We start from the raw sequence: 14274 nt of genomic DNA, 5'->3' as shown, positions 1-14274 counted from the left end.
GTATCAGAAAGAGGATTTTCTGCCCTCCTTCCTAATTTATATTGCAAGAGTTCACTTCTCCCAGAGGAAGGCCATGGTTCCATTCCCAACTCTGCCTGAGATGACTGAACCTTTCTTGCTCTAGGGACTTAAGGCCACATTCCTTATTTTCCTGGGCTATTTTTGTGTTACAGATCTTTGTGAAAACTAGAGCCTTCAAGTGTTCTCAAACTGAGAACCTAAAGGTGGAAGAACTGAAAAAGTACAGTGATTTCTGAAAGTTTAATAGTTCCTTTGTTCTTTCTGGTTTACACTTTAAAAATGAAATATTTTTTTTTTTAATAGTAGCAGATATTGGAGAAATAGATATATTTCTTACATTGATAGGGAATGCGCGTGTATTTCATGTATAGTTTGTATCATGCTGATATAAAGGACTGATCTTATAGAATCAGCCTTGTCTGTGGTGGGAGTACATTGGCAAATATTTACTTTGCATGGGAAGCTGCAAGCTCTACTCTGTTCCGCAGCAGTAGGAAGTCTTGTATAACTGCCGGCATTCTTGAGAGGGGATTCCAAAACAACTTAGCGTCCTGCCCAACAATGTAATGGGCACGTGGATGGAGGCTTGTTAGGGCATGCTCCATGCACTGAACAACTGGTGAAATGTCCTTGTTAAGACAGATCTTGGACAGCTTTTCTTTCTTTGCGGCATCTGTAAAACTCAAAAAAGAAGATCGTTTAGTGACAGCCAGGCAAGGTGACTTTTAACTCTTTCCCCCATGCTGATCTGTGCAATTTCACTAAGGAATTAGTATTTCTTGTTCCTCCTCACACAAGAATTTGTAGCATTTTCTGAAGACCAAGTTGCCATCCACACTGACCTTGTGATATGGTTGACCCCAAGAATGGTCTAGTTACCCTTAATTGTGGAACAGTCGTGGCAAAACCAGGCCTGTATGGTCTGAGGACAGGCAACCAGCACTGACAGTAGCTCAGAATAAACATAACTATGTAAGAGGCAAAGGGAAATAGAAATGCTGTAGCTGTAAATAAGTCTCTTGTAGTAAAGAAATTGCTTTGCAGTAAGTTGTGAAACACGATTGTAAAGAAGAAATTTGAGGGACAAGAAAGCCCAAGGATCAAAAGACAAGCAGCGTCTGTTAAAGCAGGCTTAGCCACTGTCTGTCAGATAGTCCCGGAATGTCTTCATCACCACTGGGGCTAGCAGAAGCAAAAGGAATTGATCCCTATTTGATTACTAAATAAATAAACAATAATGACAGAAAAACAGATCAAGCACATTGATTACATCATCAGATAAAAGTTTTTCTGTTTGGGAGTTTGCTCAAAAGCTTCATGCCAACAAGAATAATTAATCTTTAACTGAGATTTGAATAAAGCTTCTAGAACAAGTCTTTTGTGCGGATGGTCATATTGTGATGCAGATGCATTTGAAGAGTAACTTTTCACATCACAGTCTTTCCAAAAAGTCAGAATGATTAGAAGATATAATGCTACTTTGCAAGGCTTTCTCAGCAAGAAATGCATTGCTTGTTTTGACAGAAATTTCTGGAAATTGCCTCACCTTTCTGAAAATACTCCTCTCCATATTGCTTTTTAATATCAGGGGAGAGCTTATTCCAAATAACCTCCTTCTCTTTCCTAATCTGTGCTGGATTGGTTAATGCTGTTTTGAACAGTCCAGGTTGAATGCAACAAACCTTAACTCCAAAAGCTTTCATATCTCTCCTGCAAAGACAGCCCAATGATTTAATCGCATTAGACATCACTATTAATGCTGTGGGATTTTTTTCTGTACTAACACTTTTATTTCTGTCTTTACATGGCACACCAGCACACAAATACTGTGGGTTTGTTCATGGGTGTGAACTTTCAGCTTGTTATCCCTAACTGAAAGAGGGATAAACTATCTTACCTGCTTCACAGAGTGAGAACATGCACGGGCAGTGACAGTGCAGTAATTGGCATTGTGTATTTCACATCCTAGTTCAACTATGCAGTAGCTCATTAGTTATCTAACTTGTCTGTAAGACTGTCTGGCTGCCTACATGCAAGTGTGTAGAGCCATTTTACATGTCCTACGAAATTCCTCTTGACCTCTGGCTCATGCTCCAGATTGGTACAGTTCCTTCTGGCCCCATCTTGTATCTGTCAGCCCAGTTTAAGTGTCCCGGTATCTAAAATGGCACTATATTTTTAGGCACACAAATTGCTCTCTCTGTGTTACAAGAAGAAGCTGTGGTGGTCCCCAGTATTAGTTTGCTGTGTTCTCTAGATCTCGCTAATGATGGGTATAATTAAGAGAAGACACTTTGGAGAACAAAGCTTAGATAAACACTACTATCATGCAATAACTAATGGTATGTATCTTTTCTGTATGGGCAGCTGCTGGAAATTTCTTGGTGTACTTTTAATTAGGAAATTTAGGTTCATATTGCAAAGACATCTCAGTTCCTTTGGGCGGTGCTCCTCTGCCATACGGCCTCTGTGCATACTAAGAAAGGTTAGTTGTGAGTCTATAAGATACTTGAGGACAGCTTGTGTGCCCAACAGTCTTCATACCTTAGTTTTCAACAGTGGCATAATCTATGTTGAACAAAGGCTTAGTCCTAAGTGTCTAGTGTTTTTCAGTTTTATACCGAGTGTCAGGATTGTAAATCAGCTCCTAATCTGCATGTACAAGTTTTTAGTTAGCATGTGAGCCTTCAGAAAAAAAAAAAGTGGTCTTTCCTCGTAGTGTGTTATACCTCAAGCTGTCATTAAATCCTTCTACCCCAAACTTTGAAGGAAAATAGCCTCCACCACTGAACGCTAGGCGGCCTCCAACACTGGATACATTTACTATCCTTCCCTTTGCTTTTTTTATCAAGGGAAGCATATTTATTGTAACATTTATGAGTCCGATTAAATTAACTTCAATTGGTTCTCTGAAGTGCTCAATATCCAGCCAGTCTGTAGGAGCTGATAGCCCCAGAATCCCAGCATTATTGACAAGTCCCCAGAGACCTGCAAGGAAAAAAAGAAGAAAGTCAGGAAGCAAATTTTCACCTAACGTGTCAGATGATTAATTGAACTGGGTGAGACTTCACAGAAAATCAGTGAGGGACCAAGAGGGCAATGAAGGTTTGGAGGAATTGCTTGAGAATGTCCTGCAGTATTCAGCTTTATTCTCAGCATCCAGGTTTTACCACCACACTTTCCATCACCCTTTGTGTAGTCTTCCCCCTGCTGCAGCATTTTGGGCAGGGGGCGGTGCTGGCTTTTTGTGGGAGAAAGGACAGTAGAGGAAGACCAGGTATGGCAAAGAGCAACTATATTGTGACAGGAAATGTGTAAGGAACACATCTGGTCCTTGGTGCAAGTAGAGTGTCCCGAGACACAGGTAAGTGTGGTTCTCAGACACAGGGTCTGAGATTCATGAAGTGCCAGGACAATAAAAAACAGGTCTTAAAAAAAAAAAAAATCCTTCACAAAGGTTTGAAAACAAGATGGGAGCTGTGACAGAGAAGGCTTTCACTATTCTTTTTCCCTGCACTGACATTTTTCTTGTAACAGAGAACATACGCCTCACATTGACTGACATGCCCCAACTGGAAATGGGAAGGTTTGTTTTCAAACGAACAGCCAGCTCCAAAAAATTAGGTGGAGGCAGGGAAAAACCACTAGATTGATTTGAAAAACATTTCTGAGCCCTCAGAAGTGGGAGGGGAAAATACCAAAATGTAAAACCAGTTCTTCTCTTGCATCAGCTGTTAGAGTTGTGTGAATGAATAGCTTTGCTGGTCTGATCTTACTCATAGTTCTTGGGGAAAAAAATCACTTTTGGCCCAAAACCAAGCACAGTTTCAAATAAAAGCAATTGGCAAGTTATAAGGAATTTTATGAAGAGATGAAAGGTCAAATGGACATTGGAATTTAGCATTAAGTATAATTGGTACTTTGGCACATCATAACAGACCAGATTTAAGACTCAAAGTTAGCAGAATCCAGCCCATAGGATCTTGGGGTTTTGTAAACTCTACTGCAATACCACTCCTACTGAAATCAAGCAGTAGTAATGGCATCATTAACGCATCATTAATGCATCAGTCAAGGCAGCAGAGTCTTGTCTTGCTCAACTTGTTGGGTCAGAGATACGGGATTTTTCTGTTTTTCAGATGGTCTGCAAGCAATATTCCAAAATAATTATATTCAGATTTATTCAGTGGAGTTCATATGTATTTTTTGCTTTTGATAGAATGAGTGATTACTTACAAGTCATTTATCATGTGTATTCAATTTTTAAAATAGACAGTCCTTAAGCTTGTTAAGTGGAATTTATTTAATTTGTTCCCTAGCTGAGTAACACAGCATGGGAGGCTCTGAGTGCTCGTGCCATAACCCAGATATGCATGCGAGTGCAAACAGTCCTGGTTAAGGTTCCAGGAACTGGATTCCTGTTCTGACAATGATGTATTAATAAGCCTGACTTTTTAAGCACATTCCTAAATATTTACCCACCACTAACTAGATGTATAAAACATCCCTCTAGTGAGATCTTCTTCCATGTTTCTGGAAGGTGACAGGACATCCAAACACGCTTGTCAAATGTCAATTAAAATAAGCTGTGAACATAGTATGGTATTTTTAGGAAAACTCTATTGTTTTTTTTGTTGTTTTGTTTTGTTTTTTTTTGTTTTTAAAGAAAGATATCCTGGCACTCACCTTCTGACTGAACTTCAGCTTTGACCCATGCAGCCACTTTCTTAACACCATCTGAATCTCTCACATCTAGCAGCACTGTCTGAAGCTGGTTTGAGGTCACAGCTTTTAGCTCTTTGGCTCCAGTTTCAGTCAGACAGCTGGCAAAAACACGGAATCCCTTTTTATCAAAAATCTTTGCTGCCATATTTCCAAATCCTGTGTCGCATCCAGTGATGAATATATATTTTCCGGTGAGATTTGTAACCTTCATTCTGTCTCTTGCCCTCCAATGCCACCACAGAGAGATGATGCCAAGAAAGAGTAATACATAGAAAAGCATTTTTACTGAAGTCTTCTGGTCACGCTCTTCTGAGATAAAAAACAAACAAACAAACAAAACCCTGATAGTTTTTAAGGGAATGTTAGCTGTTTGGGTTTTTTTCTTTTTTTCTTGAGTTGGCTAACTGCAACTATTCAGAGAAGCAGGCTCAATTCAGAGCAGTAGCCTCCTTGTGCTAAAACAAACAAACAAAAGCCCTTCCTTGAGCAGAAATGAGAACTTGAGATATATTGTAATGAGGTTACAAAGAATAATGCATATTAGGTTACTGCTGCCAGGTCAGTAAGCTCCCATTGAACATATCTGGGAGAAACGCTGGCTAGAAAAGAGTAGCAAAAATGAAATATTGGCCTGGAAACCAACAGAAGTGTCTGAACTTTGTGTCAGTTCATAGAAAATTAAAGAGTAAGTCTGGGGCCAGCTGGCAACAAAAGGTGAAGCAAGATCAGCAGGACCCAGAACCTTCTTGTTACTGTGGATACTTAGGCAATGCTAGCCAGGAAAAATATTTTACTTCATTTTACTAAAACCTTTGATTGTCAGTGCTGGACTCTCAAGAAAAGAGGGCAGAAAATGCTGCCACTTTGCCTCTCAAGAAACAAATTCCCACCAGCGAGGCTGTGGGAGTGGGCATGTGGTCCCTGAGCATAGGGACGAGGGTGTGGGTTGGAGCACTTCACCTGCCAGAGTGAAGCTCAGGCAGTGTGACAACATCAATATGGCAAAATATGTTTGGGAAGAGCCTGCGTATCTGGGATTATACTCCAGTTGACTTAATAGTGAACTTATAAGTAACTATTGATGATAGATGAGATTCTGCTTAGAGAAAACAATTCAGTTATACTTCTTCATGAGCACTCATGGCCAGGAAAACAGGAGGTGCATTATGCAATTGACTGAAAAAATAATTTTAAATAGATGTAAAGGAGTACAGATCTTTTTAGAGATTGCTAACAGACATTCCATCTCTTCAGGGCAAGATGCAATGAAGTTGCATTTACTATGGCCAAATTCTCCTCCGGCAAAACTTAATTTGAAAGGAAATTGCAAACACCTGACATGTTTTTAAGCATCATAATAGGAACAAGAACACTGCTGTTATATTCTGCACGTAGAACTGCTTTCTGCTCTGACGCGGAAGGTTCAAGATATCTTCATTTTCATTGCAAGCCCCGTGGCTACTCATGGTGCTTGTTTACATAAATATGTATGCTGGTGAAATGCAGTTTCTTGTGCTGGCTGGAAGTTACCCAGGGAGTTGCTAAAGCTGTGATGCAGAGATGCTGCTTTTTGTTGCTTAACTTCCTCTGCAGCATCAGGAATGAAGAAAGTATGAAGAAGTGATTAGGTAACTGCCCTCCCCCTGTAGTATTTCATGGTTCTTTTGTTAAGGCAAGGAAATTTTTCCCTCAGCCTATGTACGCATGCATAACAGACTCAGCACAGCAGCTGGCTTTCCTTCTCCTCTGACCCTTATTAAAATTACCATTCTCGTCATCCCTCGCTCTGCTCAGAGTTGCCGTATTCCTTTGCAGCCTTCCTTCACCTGCAGCTGAAATCCAGGCAGTCCCTGGCTGTTACCCACCGAAGCCAGGGCCAGGCTTGCTCCTAGAGGCTGTGTGGAGACTTGCCCTCCTTGGCACGGAGACAGTGTTTCCCTGCCACTCCTGGCCTCCCACATGTTCTAGTCCCTGGACCTCAGCCATGCCAGGTAGCTGCCCCTCATCCATGCTAAGGCCTGTGCAGGGTCTGGCCATGGTGGCAAACCGGGGAGCCCAGGGATGGAGAAGGTTTGAGAAGAGCCCCTCTAGAGAAGAAGGAGACAGCACTGTGTTTCATCACGCCCTCCTTCAACTGTAAAGTAGATAAAAAGTGTAACTAGTAAATGAAGATAAATCAGGCGGGGTTTTGGCCTGATCTGTAATCTGGTCAATAAATAAAAATAAAAGCCAGTTCAGCTAGACTGAGGGAAAAGGCTCGCCTAGATCTGTTTTTGCCATGGCAACAGGCACGTCTACGTGGACGATAAGGGTTAACTTCTGGTCCCTGTGACCTTTAATCAATGGGTCAGTGGGACTTTATATCAAATTAATAAAGTGCTGAAATGACAAGGTTTCCAGTTGGAGTGCTTTGTACAGCCTGTGTTTCCAACTCCAGCCTGCCAGGGGACTGACAGGTCTGGTGCCTGCCCACTGTGGCCCAGCTTTGCAGTGTAAAGATCTACCTCCGATTTTTTATAGGGGCCACAAACCCAAAAAAAAAGAAAAAAAAAAGAGGGTTCATCAAGAAAAAATGTATTTTTCTCTGGTTTCCTGGTAGGAGAGTGATAAGAGGCAGGCAGTCAAAAGCCCCAAAGGCGTTTGAGTGGCAGTATTCGAGGGTGGTTGGGAAAGCAGAGGCACAGGGGGCAGCCAGGGCCACGTGGACACGTCACCTTCTGACAGTGACAGGCGAGGTGACTGAAGAGCCGGTTGCTCAGAGGGTGGGGCAGGCACTCTCAGAGATGTCGTTTTGAAAGAATTTTTTTATTTTAACATATTGAGTCATTTAATTTTGATATAAAAGTTATAGTTTGTATTTAAAACTTACTTTTGTTTTGGTTTGGTTTTGGTTGTTGTTGTTGTTTTCTTATCCCTGCTATTTTTATTTGCACAAGTGTTGGAATAGAGAAAAAAATGCTTACTGGCTGCCAAACTTAGGTAGGATCAATGGGATAAGCGAGTGCATGTCCTGCTTCTGGTACTTCCCAAGAGCAGATGGTGAGAGGCTAACTATAGAAACAAGGCGAGTAACTAGAGGTAAGTCCCTTGCTGCCTACCTCCCAGCCACCCGGCTGCACCCCCTCCAGGTGGTATTTTGCAGTTTCAGTACAGCGTATTTTTATGACCAAGAATGTACCATGGCTTAGTGTCTCTGATCATGATTTAGACCATGGGAGAAGTAGTAAGTTTCTTTCTGCTTGCTTCCCACCTGGAGCCTCCCAACAATCACTGACTTGGACTTTTTACTTTCCATGACAAGAGAAAGTCATGATCCCAGAAACGTCCTCATTGTGCCCAGAGGTACTTTTCTTATTTCACTGTAAGGAAAGTATCTGCTATTCCCTGTTTCAGTATGAAGAAATGTAGTTTGCAAAAAAAGGGAAATTGACTTCTTGTCAACGAACAGCTTTTTGCTTGCAGCAAAAATGATAAAACCCAGCCATCAAAAGAGGAAGTCTTGCTCTTAGGTACAAAAAGGAGGTTTCTGTGTAGAACACTTGCTAAAGATCTTTGGAAAGGACAGTAACTTTTTCAAAAGTCATGCTGCTTTGAAGGAAATAATGTACATATGCACCTCATGGGATTGACATAATTCCATTTTTAACAGCATAAATCACAAATCAGTAGGCTCAGTGTAAAATTCACTTTGCATTGTACAAAGTGAATATGAAGTCATGTTTGTATAAGGGCTGTAGTGCCAAGAAAAGGATGAAGACACAGCATGTAGGTACTTGCCAACCTGACAAACTGTGTGTGTGCGCTGACCTTTCTTGCAGCTTCCCACTCCTCTCGTCTCTGCCCTGATCAGAGTCCTGAAGAGGAGCTTGTTCTCTTTCTGCCCAGTTTTGGTGGTTTTGTCCTCTAGATACCTTTATAACTGTAATAATTTCTTTAGATGAATTTTTCAAACAGTGTTCAACAAGTGACGCTCCAAGAACAGATGTGGAAGTCATCTGCCTAATAATTCAAGCTGCAAACTGTATCTCCTTTATTTGAAATGTCCCTTACCTTAAGTCAGGGTACCAAAAGAGAGCTGTAACTTGCTTTTATTTAGAGTTCACTTTACTTTCACCTTCATATTATGTAGGTGAAAAAATTGTGATAGTCTGTAGAGTAAAATAACAAAAAAAAGATGTTCAAAATCTGGGAGAAATAAAGAAACACCAAAGTGTTTTCCTTTGTTTTTCAAAGGATCAGAGGACAGGAAGATAAAGCACTGTGCAGAAGCTTTCTGCATTACACTTCTGATGCTCTGAGGTGCTATCACTGTAAGCGGCATGGTTAAGATGGGGATTACACTCAAACTAAAAATCCGGTGTCTGGCTTCTTGGCCCTGGAACCACTGCATGCTAGCTACAGAAATAAATTTGGCTATGAATGGTTAAAAAATAAATTAATGAAGCATAAGAGCTGTCTGTTCAATGCCTTCTGTCAGGCAAGAGAATCCAGACTGCTGTAATTGCACACAGACTTTAGTGCAAAACCACAGAAACAAGCTGCTCGTCTGGAGCCTCAGCCTGCAGCGGCAGACTGAGTCTGTTCACCTGGTGGAGAACCATGGCCACCTGCTCCTCCATAGCTGTGAGCGCTCAGTGCAAAATTTCTGACTATCTTCAGGAAGCTTTGGAAGCATTTTATTTGATTGCTGCTACTAGCTGTTGTCAATACTGGAATAAAGATCAATAGGTTATAGACTACAGCTTACAGCTGAGGAGTCCTGTGCCAAAAGAACATGTGGGCTTTCATTTCTTACTGAGAAATTATCTGTCCGGGAATAACTAAGATTCATTTGTATTCACTTGCTCTTATGAACTTGGAGAAAATCCAGAGAAGAGAGGATACCTTCATTTGGGGTGGTAATATGCTGGAGTAAACAGCTCCTCCAGTTGAGGAAGAAGCAGTTATTTTACTGCGTTTGGCTCAATGAATTGTGATCTTTTTCTTCCTGTGCAAAGAGATATTAAAATGATGTGAGCTGGAAGAAAAATGTTTCCCTTCAACTCAGACTATGACTGAGGGGAACTATCCTGACAGTATTGCTCATCTTTCATGAACTAAATGGTATCTATAACCTACCAAATTCAGAGATTTTGCATGTGTCCCCTTCGAGAATTCAGGGATGGGAGCATATTGTCCCCAGTCTCCTTGATTTATTGAAGTCCTGCTCTCTATTGTTTTAGTTCAGTGGCTAATTCTTCATTCACTGAAGGACTGACTTTAGCAACAGGAACTTTTTCCCTTCCAGGACATCAGAGGAAACAAAGCACAAGATGGTTTGAGGAGATGGAGTGGATTTGTCTAGTTTTTCCAATAGCAGCTGCAAAAGGGGAAGGTGACTGTGTGGGAGCAGGACCAAAACCGAGTGCTTTATGTTCTCCACTTTGCTCTACACAGACAGATGATTTTTCAGCATAGATTCATTTTTTATGGCTTATGTCATGGAGTCAGGTCAGAATTTATTAATCTTCAGGACTTTTTGTAAGGATGAGTTGAGAGAAATGGAGGTTTAGAGGGGAGCAGAGCCCTTCAAAAAGGCTGGGGTAGTCTGGTCTCAACTCCAATTCATCACTGCCTTAGTCTACTTAATCAAGCAGTGTGAAACAGGCTCTGCTCACAGTTTCCAAATGCTTAGATGAGCAAAGTATTTAAGTGAAAAGACTGAAGGAATTTGTGTAAAGCTAAAATTATATTCTGTCTCTGGCGAGCCAAGCACTGTCTGGAGATGTTGGACTTCCTTGCGTGCTAAGTGTGAGCTCTGCTCGAGTACTTTGAAAGGCAAAGGCATTGCATGACCTTTGGCCATGTTGCTCCTGAAGAAGCTGTCAGGGGAGAACGAAGCCGAGCAGAGTTCTTCTCCACCATATCATTTTTCCTCCAGTCTTTCCACTGAGTTTAGCTTAATCTCTGAACCAATTTTCATATTATTCAGCTGATGTTGCTATTTACTGCAGAGACAGTAGTGTACACTGAATTATTGCATGGCTAATAAAGTAATTCTATACTAATGCTGATAAAATAATGCTGTAATAATATCTTCCCGTACATTCATTGCGAGCTTTTTTTTTTCCAGAGAACCGTCTGATCTCCTCGTGTATAATTGCTTTCCAAGTGCCCTGACTTTATGTTGTGAGATTACATTAGTCAAATTTAAACCGTCCATTAGATGTCAATGAACTGTAACCATTGTGACCGCGTGGTTATTGACCCAGGTGCAAATAGCCAATGCTCAATTTAAAGATTCAGTTCTGACAAATGGGTTAGAATAATGAAAACGTGATGGGAAACGGTTGGGTGCTTCACTGACTAATTGAACGGGATCCTTGTAATTTGTTCTATTATACGTGATTTTTCACAGCCACGGGTGAGTAACAAATCTATCATGTTTAATGTTTCAGAGTTAACTGATGAAACTTCCTGAACTGAAAGGTGCCTGTATTTTCCCTTCAGAACAATTTAACCAGAATGCTAAATTCCCTCTGCACAGTTAGTGTTTTGGGTTTTGTTGTTGGGGTTTTTTTTTTTGAATGAGACTGTTTGAAGAAAAAGACGTTCAAGTTCTGTTTTGAAGCAAAATGTCTTTCTGCGTGTGTGCTATCATTAATATCTGAGGAACCTAGTTTTCAAGCAAAAAGAAGGCTAGTGCTTTCAGGGCCAATTTTCATTGGTGTTTTTTCCCCCTTTATGTTAAATAAAGATCTGATCTGAATAAAGGTATGATTTGAAAAATATTTGAAAGGGCTTTGGGTCAGGTCCTAATGTTACTTCATTCTGTAGGATATGTTCCTTTGTTAGCAATTTCCAAGTATTACTTGTTTAAATATAGATTTTGAGTTCCTTAAAGATTTTTGTTTATCAAAAATCCAGCAGCCATACCATGATTGGGTGGAGTAAAATGCTATTTCACTTTAATGCAGTTTCTGAGGTATTCTCTGCTCCTAGTTTGTATTTTGCACACACAGGGGTAGATGGGATGGTCTAATGCCTTCTGTTATCTCTGATTTCTATTATCTGAATCATTTTTAATGCACACATCAGCAACAGTATTTTTCAAGATATTGTAAGTGTTTCCCAGTTAAATATTGAGATCCCAAGGAATATTATTTTAATATTCTAATACAGCATGCAAATCTGCTAGACTAATCTGTTTAAGTCAGCTAATGAGTGATGCCTGCTGGACAGGATAGAATGTTGATAGTATTTGATTTTTGAGCTTTAGAAAATATAGGAAAAATGTGTTTCCTTTCAAAAATGTGGGACAGTCACAATTTTATTGGAAAAGTGACATCAGTCCAGAAAGTTTAGCTCTAGCAAGTGTTTGTATCTAGAATCCTTATTCAAGTCTATCAACAATTGGGTTTTTTTTCCGCTTTTCCTATAATTTAAAACTGCAGCAGCATCCAGGCTCAAAAAAATGCTTTCCAAAATACATTTCATAGTGTTAAAATACAGTCTCAGAGCAAGCACAGAAATGAGAATTCCCAGCATGGTGTTCTATACTAGCATTTAAACGACAGATTGATTTTTACAGTGTTCCATTACAAAATTTTGTATAGATGTTATGATTGCAAAGTCAAATAATAAATAGCTGAAAGAGAACATGCAGAGAGTGACTTTGCTTTGCTTTACTTTCACTGCCTTTGTCAATTTACAGTATGACATTATCCATTCTCTTTCTTAAGTAGAAATGCAGTGCGTTTTTTTTCTTTAACCACTTCATAGCTTTCCACCGGGGGCCACATTCAGTAGTGCGGTTCAAATGTTTTATAGCAGGTAATTTAAATCAGTTTATGCTTCTGTGAAGTTATAAAGTATTTTAAAGCTGCTGGAATGTGTATGTAAATACCACCCTTAAACTTTAGATTTATTTTGATAGCAGAACAGGTAGGAACATCGCTTCCTTACTCCAGCAGAATGTGTTTTCATAATCCAGGTGACATTCCAGTTATACTAATTTCTGTTTAAAATCAGCGGTTTGCTTATTAGCTCAGCTGTCTTTATACAGTTCCATCACTTGTGTGCTGAACAGTGCAAAGCAGTCAGTACTAGATCCAGAAGCAAATGATGGCTTCACATTTAAGGACAAATTACTAGTAGAATTACCATTGTGGTGAACTATCTTTTGCAGAAGAAAACGTTAGTGTATGGTAGCAGTTGGTACCTTCTGGGTACTGTTAATTCAACCAATGATGTTTTAACCATTTGAACCAAAAATCTGAAAAGCTTTAACCAAGATACAAATATTGTGATTCAATTATTTTTCTCATACTGATGGCTTTCTTTGAAATTTATTCATTCATGGTTTTTTGTGTCCTTACTGAAAACATATACTTAGGGTAAAAAAACTGGGCAGCTTTAGGCCAATTGCGTATTTAAGTTGTATTTTCTTTAGAATCACGTCAATGTGAAGGGCTCCCTAGTCCGTGCTACCAGTGTCAAACTTCTTTGTAAATGGAGCAAAATATCTGTGTTTTCAGATCTCCAGCTCCACCCTCACAACTGAATTGACATATAAAAAAAAATATGTCTTGAGAATGTGATCATTGACAAAACTGCCAAAAATGAGCTGGCTGAGAAACTTTTTTTTCTTAAGAAACTTCTGGAACTTTAGGATGATTTGAACAAACAGTTTTTGGTGATCTTCTGTTTGAGACTATTTCAATCAATCAGACACAGAAAAAGGCAGGAGGTAGGGAGCAGACTGACTCTGTTTTCACTGAAGAAGTGAGTGAAAATTTTTTTCCCACTTCGGGAAAATTGTCACTCTCATCTTCAGTGAAAACATAATCTGAGGGGACTTAAAGCTGCCAGGAATATAAGCTTGCTCTTTTTGGGAAGCTACATTTATTTCAATACAAACTGAATAATGTCATCTGGAAATTAAGCCCTTGTTAAATCTTCTTCCATATGCTTGATGCAAATCCAGCTGAAGTGAAATTTAATGATTTGGAGATATGGTCCCATGTGAAACAGTGATACGTATATGATGCTTTCCTTTCTTTCTAGTCAGAAGCAGATCTTACACGCTTTCTCTGTTATATAAAAGAGTAGAAAGAGAACTTGGAGTTGTGCATACGGTAGAGACTTTAACTAAGAAAGTACCATAGCTTGTTCAGCCCATTTGCCATCTGTCTCAGAGAATGGAAAAATTATTATTAAGATTGTAAATTTTTTCACTGCATGTGGGTATGAATTAAAAGCCCCTGTGATTTTATGTGACTATTCTAGTCTTGGCCAGACATTTTGCCATTGTGGTGGTGATTTGGCTTTACACATTTACTTAAGAAGAGAATTTGGGTAACAATTTAGGGGGTCACAGAATGTGAGGGGGTCAGAATTTATGGACCTGCAGATGAATAAATCATCTCTGCTCGTCAGAAACTTTTAAGCAAGAAAATTTGCATCCATAGAGTACAATCAATGAACCGATGTCCAAATGAATGGGTGTACTGAATGAAGTTCTGCAGAGGTCTGTCTTGCTTCTGGTGT

The 14274-nt window shown here is 39.8% G+C and overlaps 1 protein-coding gene across 2 annotated transcripts in view; it reads right to left on the bottom strand.

Annotated features, from left to right (window-relative positions):
- Positions 1-277: 277 nt before the first annotated feature.
- Positions 278-14274, bottom strand: part of DHRS9 (dehydrogenase/reductase 9) — a 28233-nt gene continuing 14236 nt past the window's right edge. Inside the window, exons 2-5 of one of the 2 annotated variants that reach the window (XM_082483478.1) lie at positions 4708-5055; positions 2751-3009; positions 1568-1731; positions 278-694 (exon numbers count right to left, since the gene is read on the bottom strand). In XM_082483478.1, the coding sequence (XP_082339604.1) occupies positions 468-694; positions 1568-1731; positions 2751-3009; positions 4708-5026 (969 nt within the window). In that variant the 5' untranslated portion in view covers positions 5027-5055 and the 3' untranslated portion in view covers positions 278-467. The remainder of the gene's footprint in view (positions 695-1567; positions 1732-2750; positions 3010-4707; positions 5056-14274) is intronic. The other variant, XM_082483477.1, reaches the window with a different exon arrangement.

This window comes from Vanellus vanellus, assembly GCF_965231255.1.
Source record: "Vanellus vanellus genome assembly, chromosome: 5".
NCBI classification, from domain to species: domain Eukaryota; kingdom Metazoa; phylum Chordata; class Aves; order Charadriiformes; family Charadriidae; genus Vanellus; species Vanellus vanellus.
The sequence above is the reverse complement of the archived record's forward strand: the minus strand, read 5'-3'. Positions and strand labels throughout refer to the sequence as shown.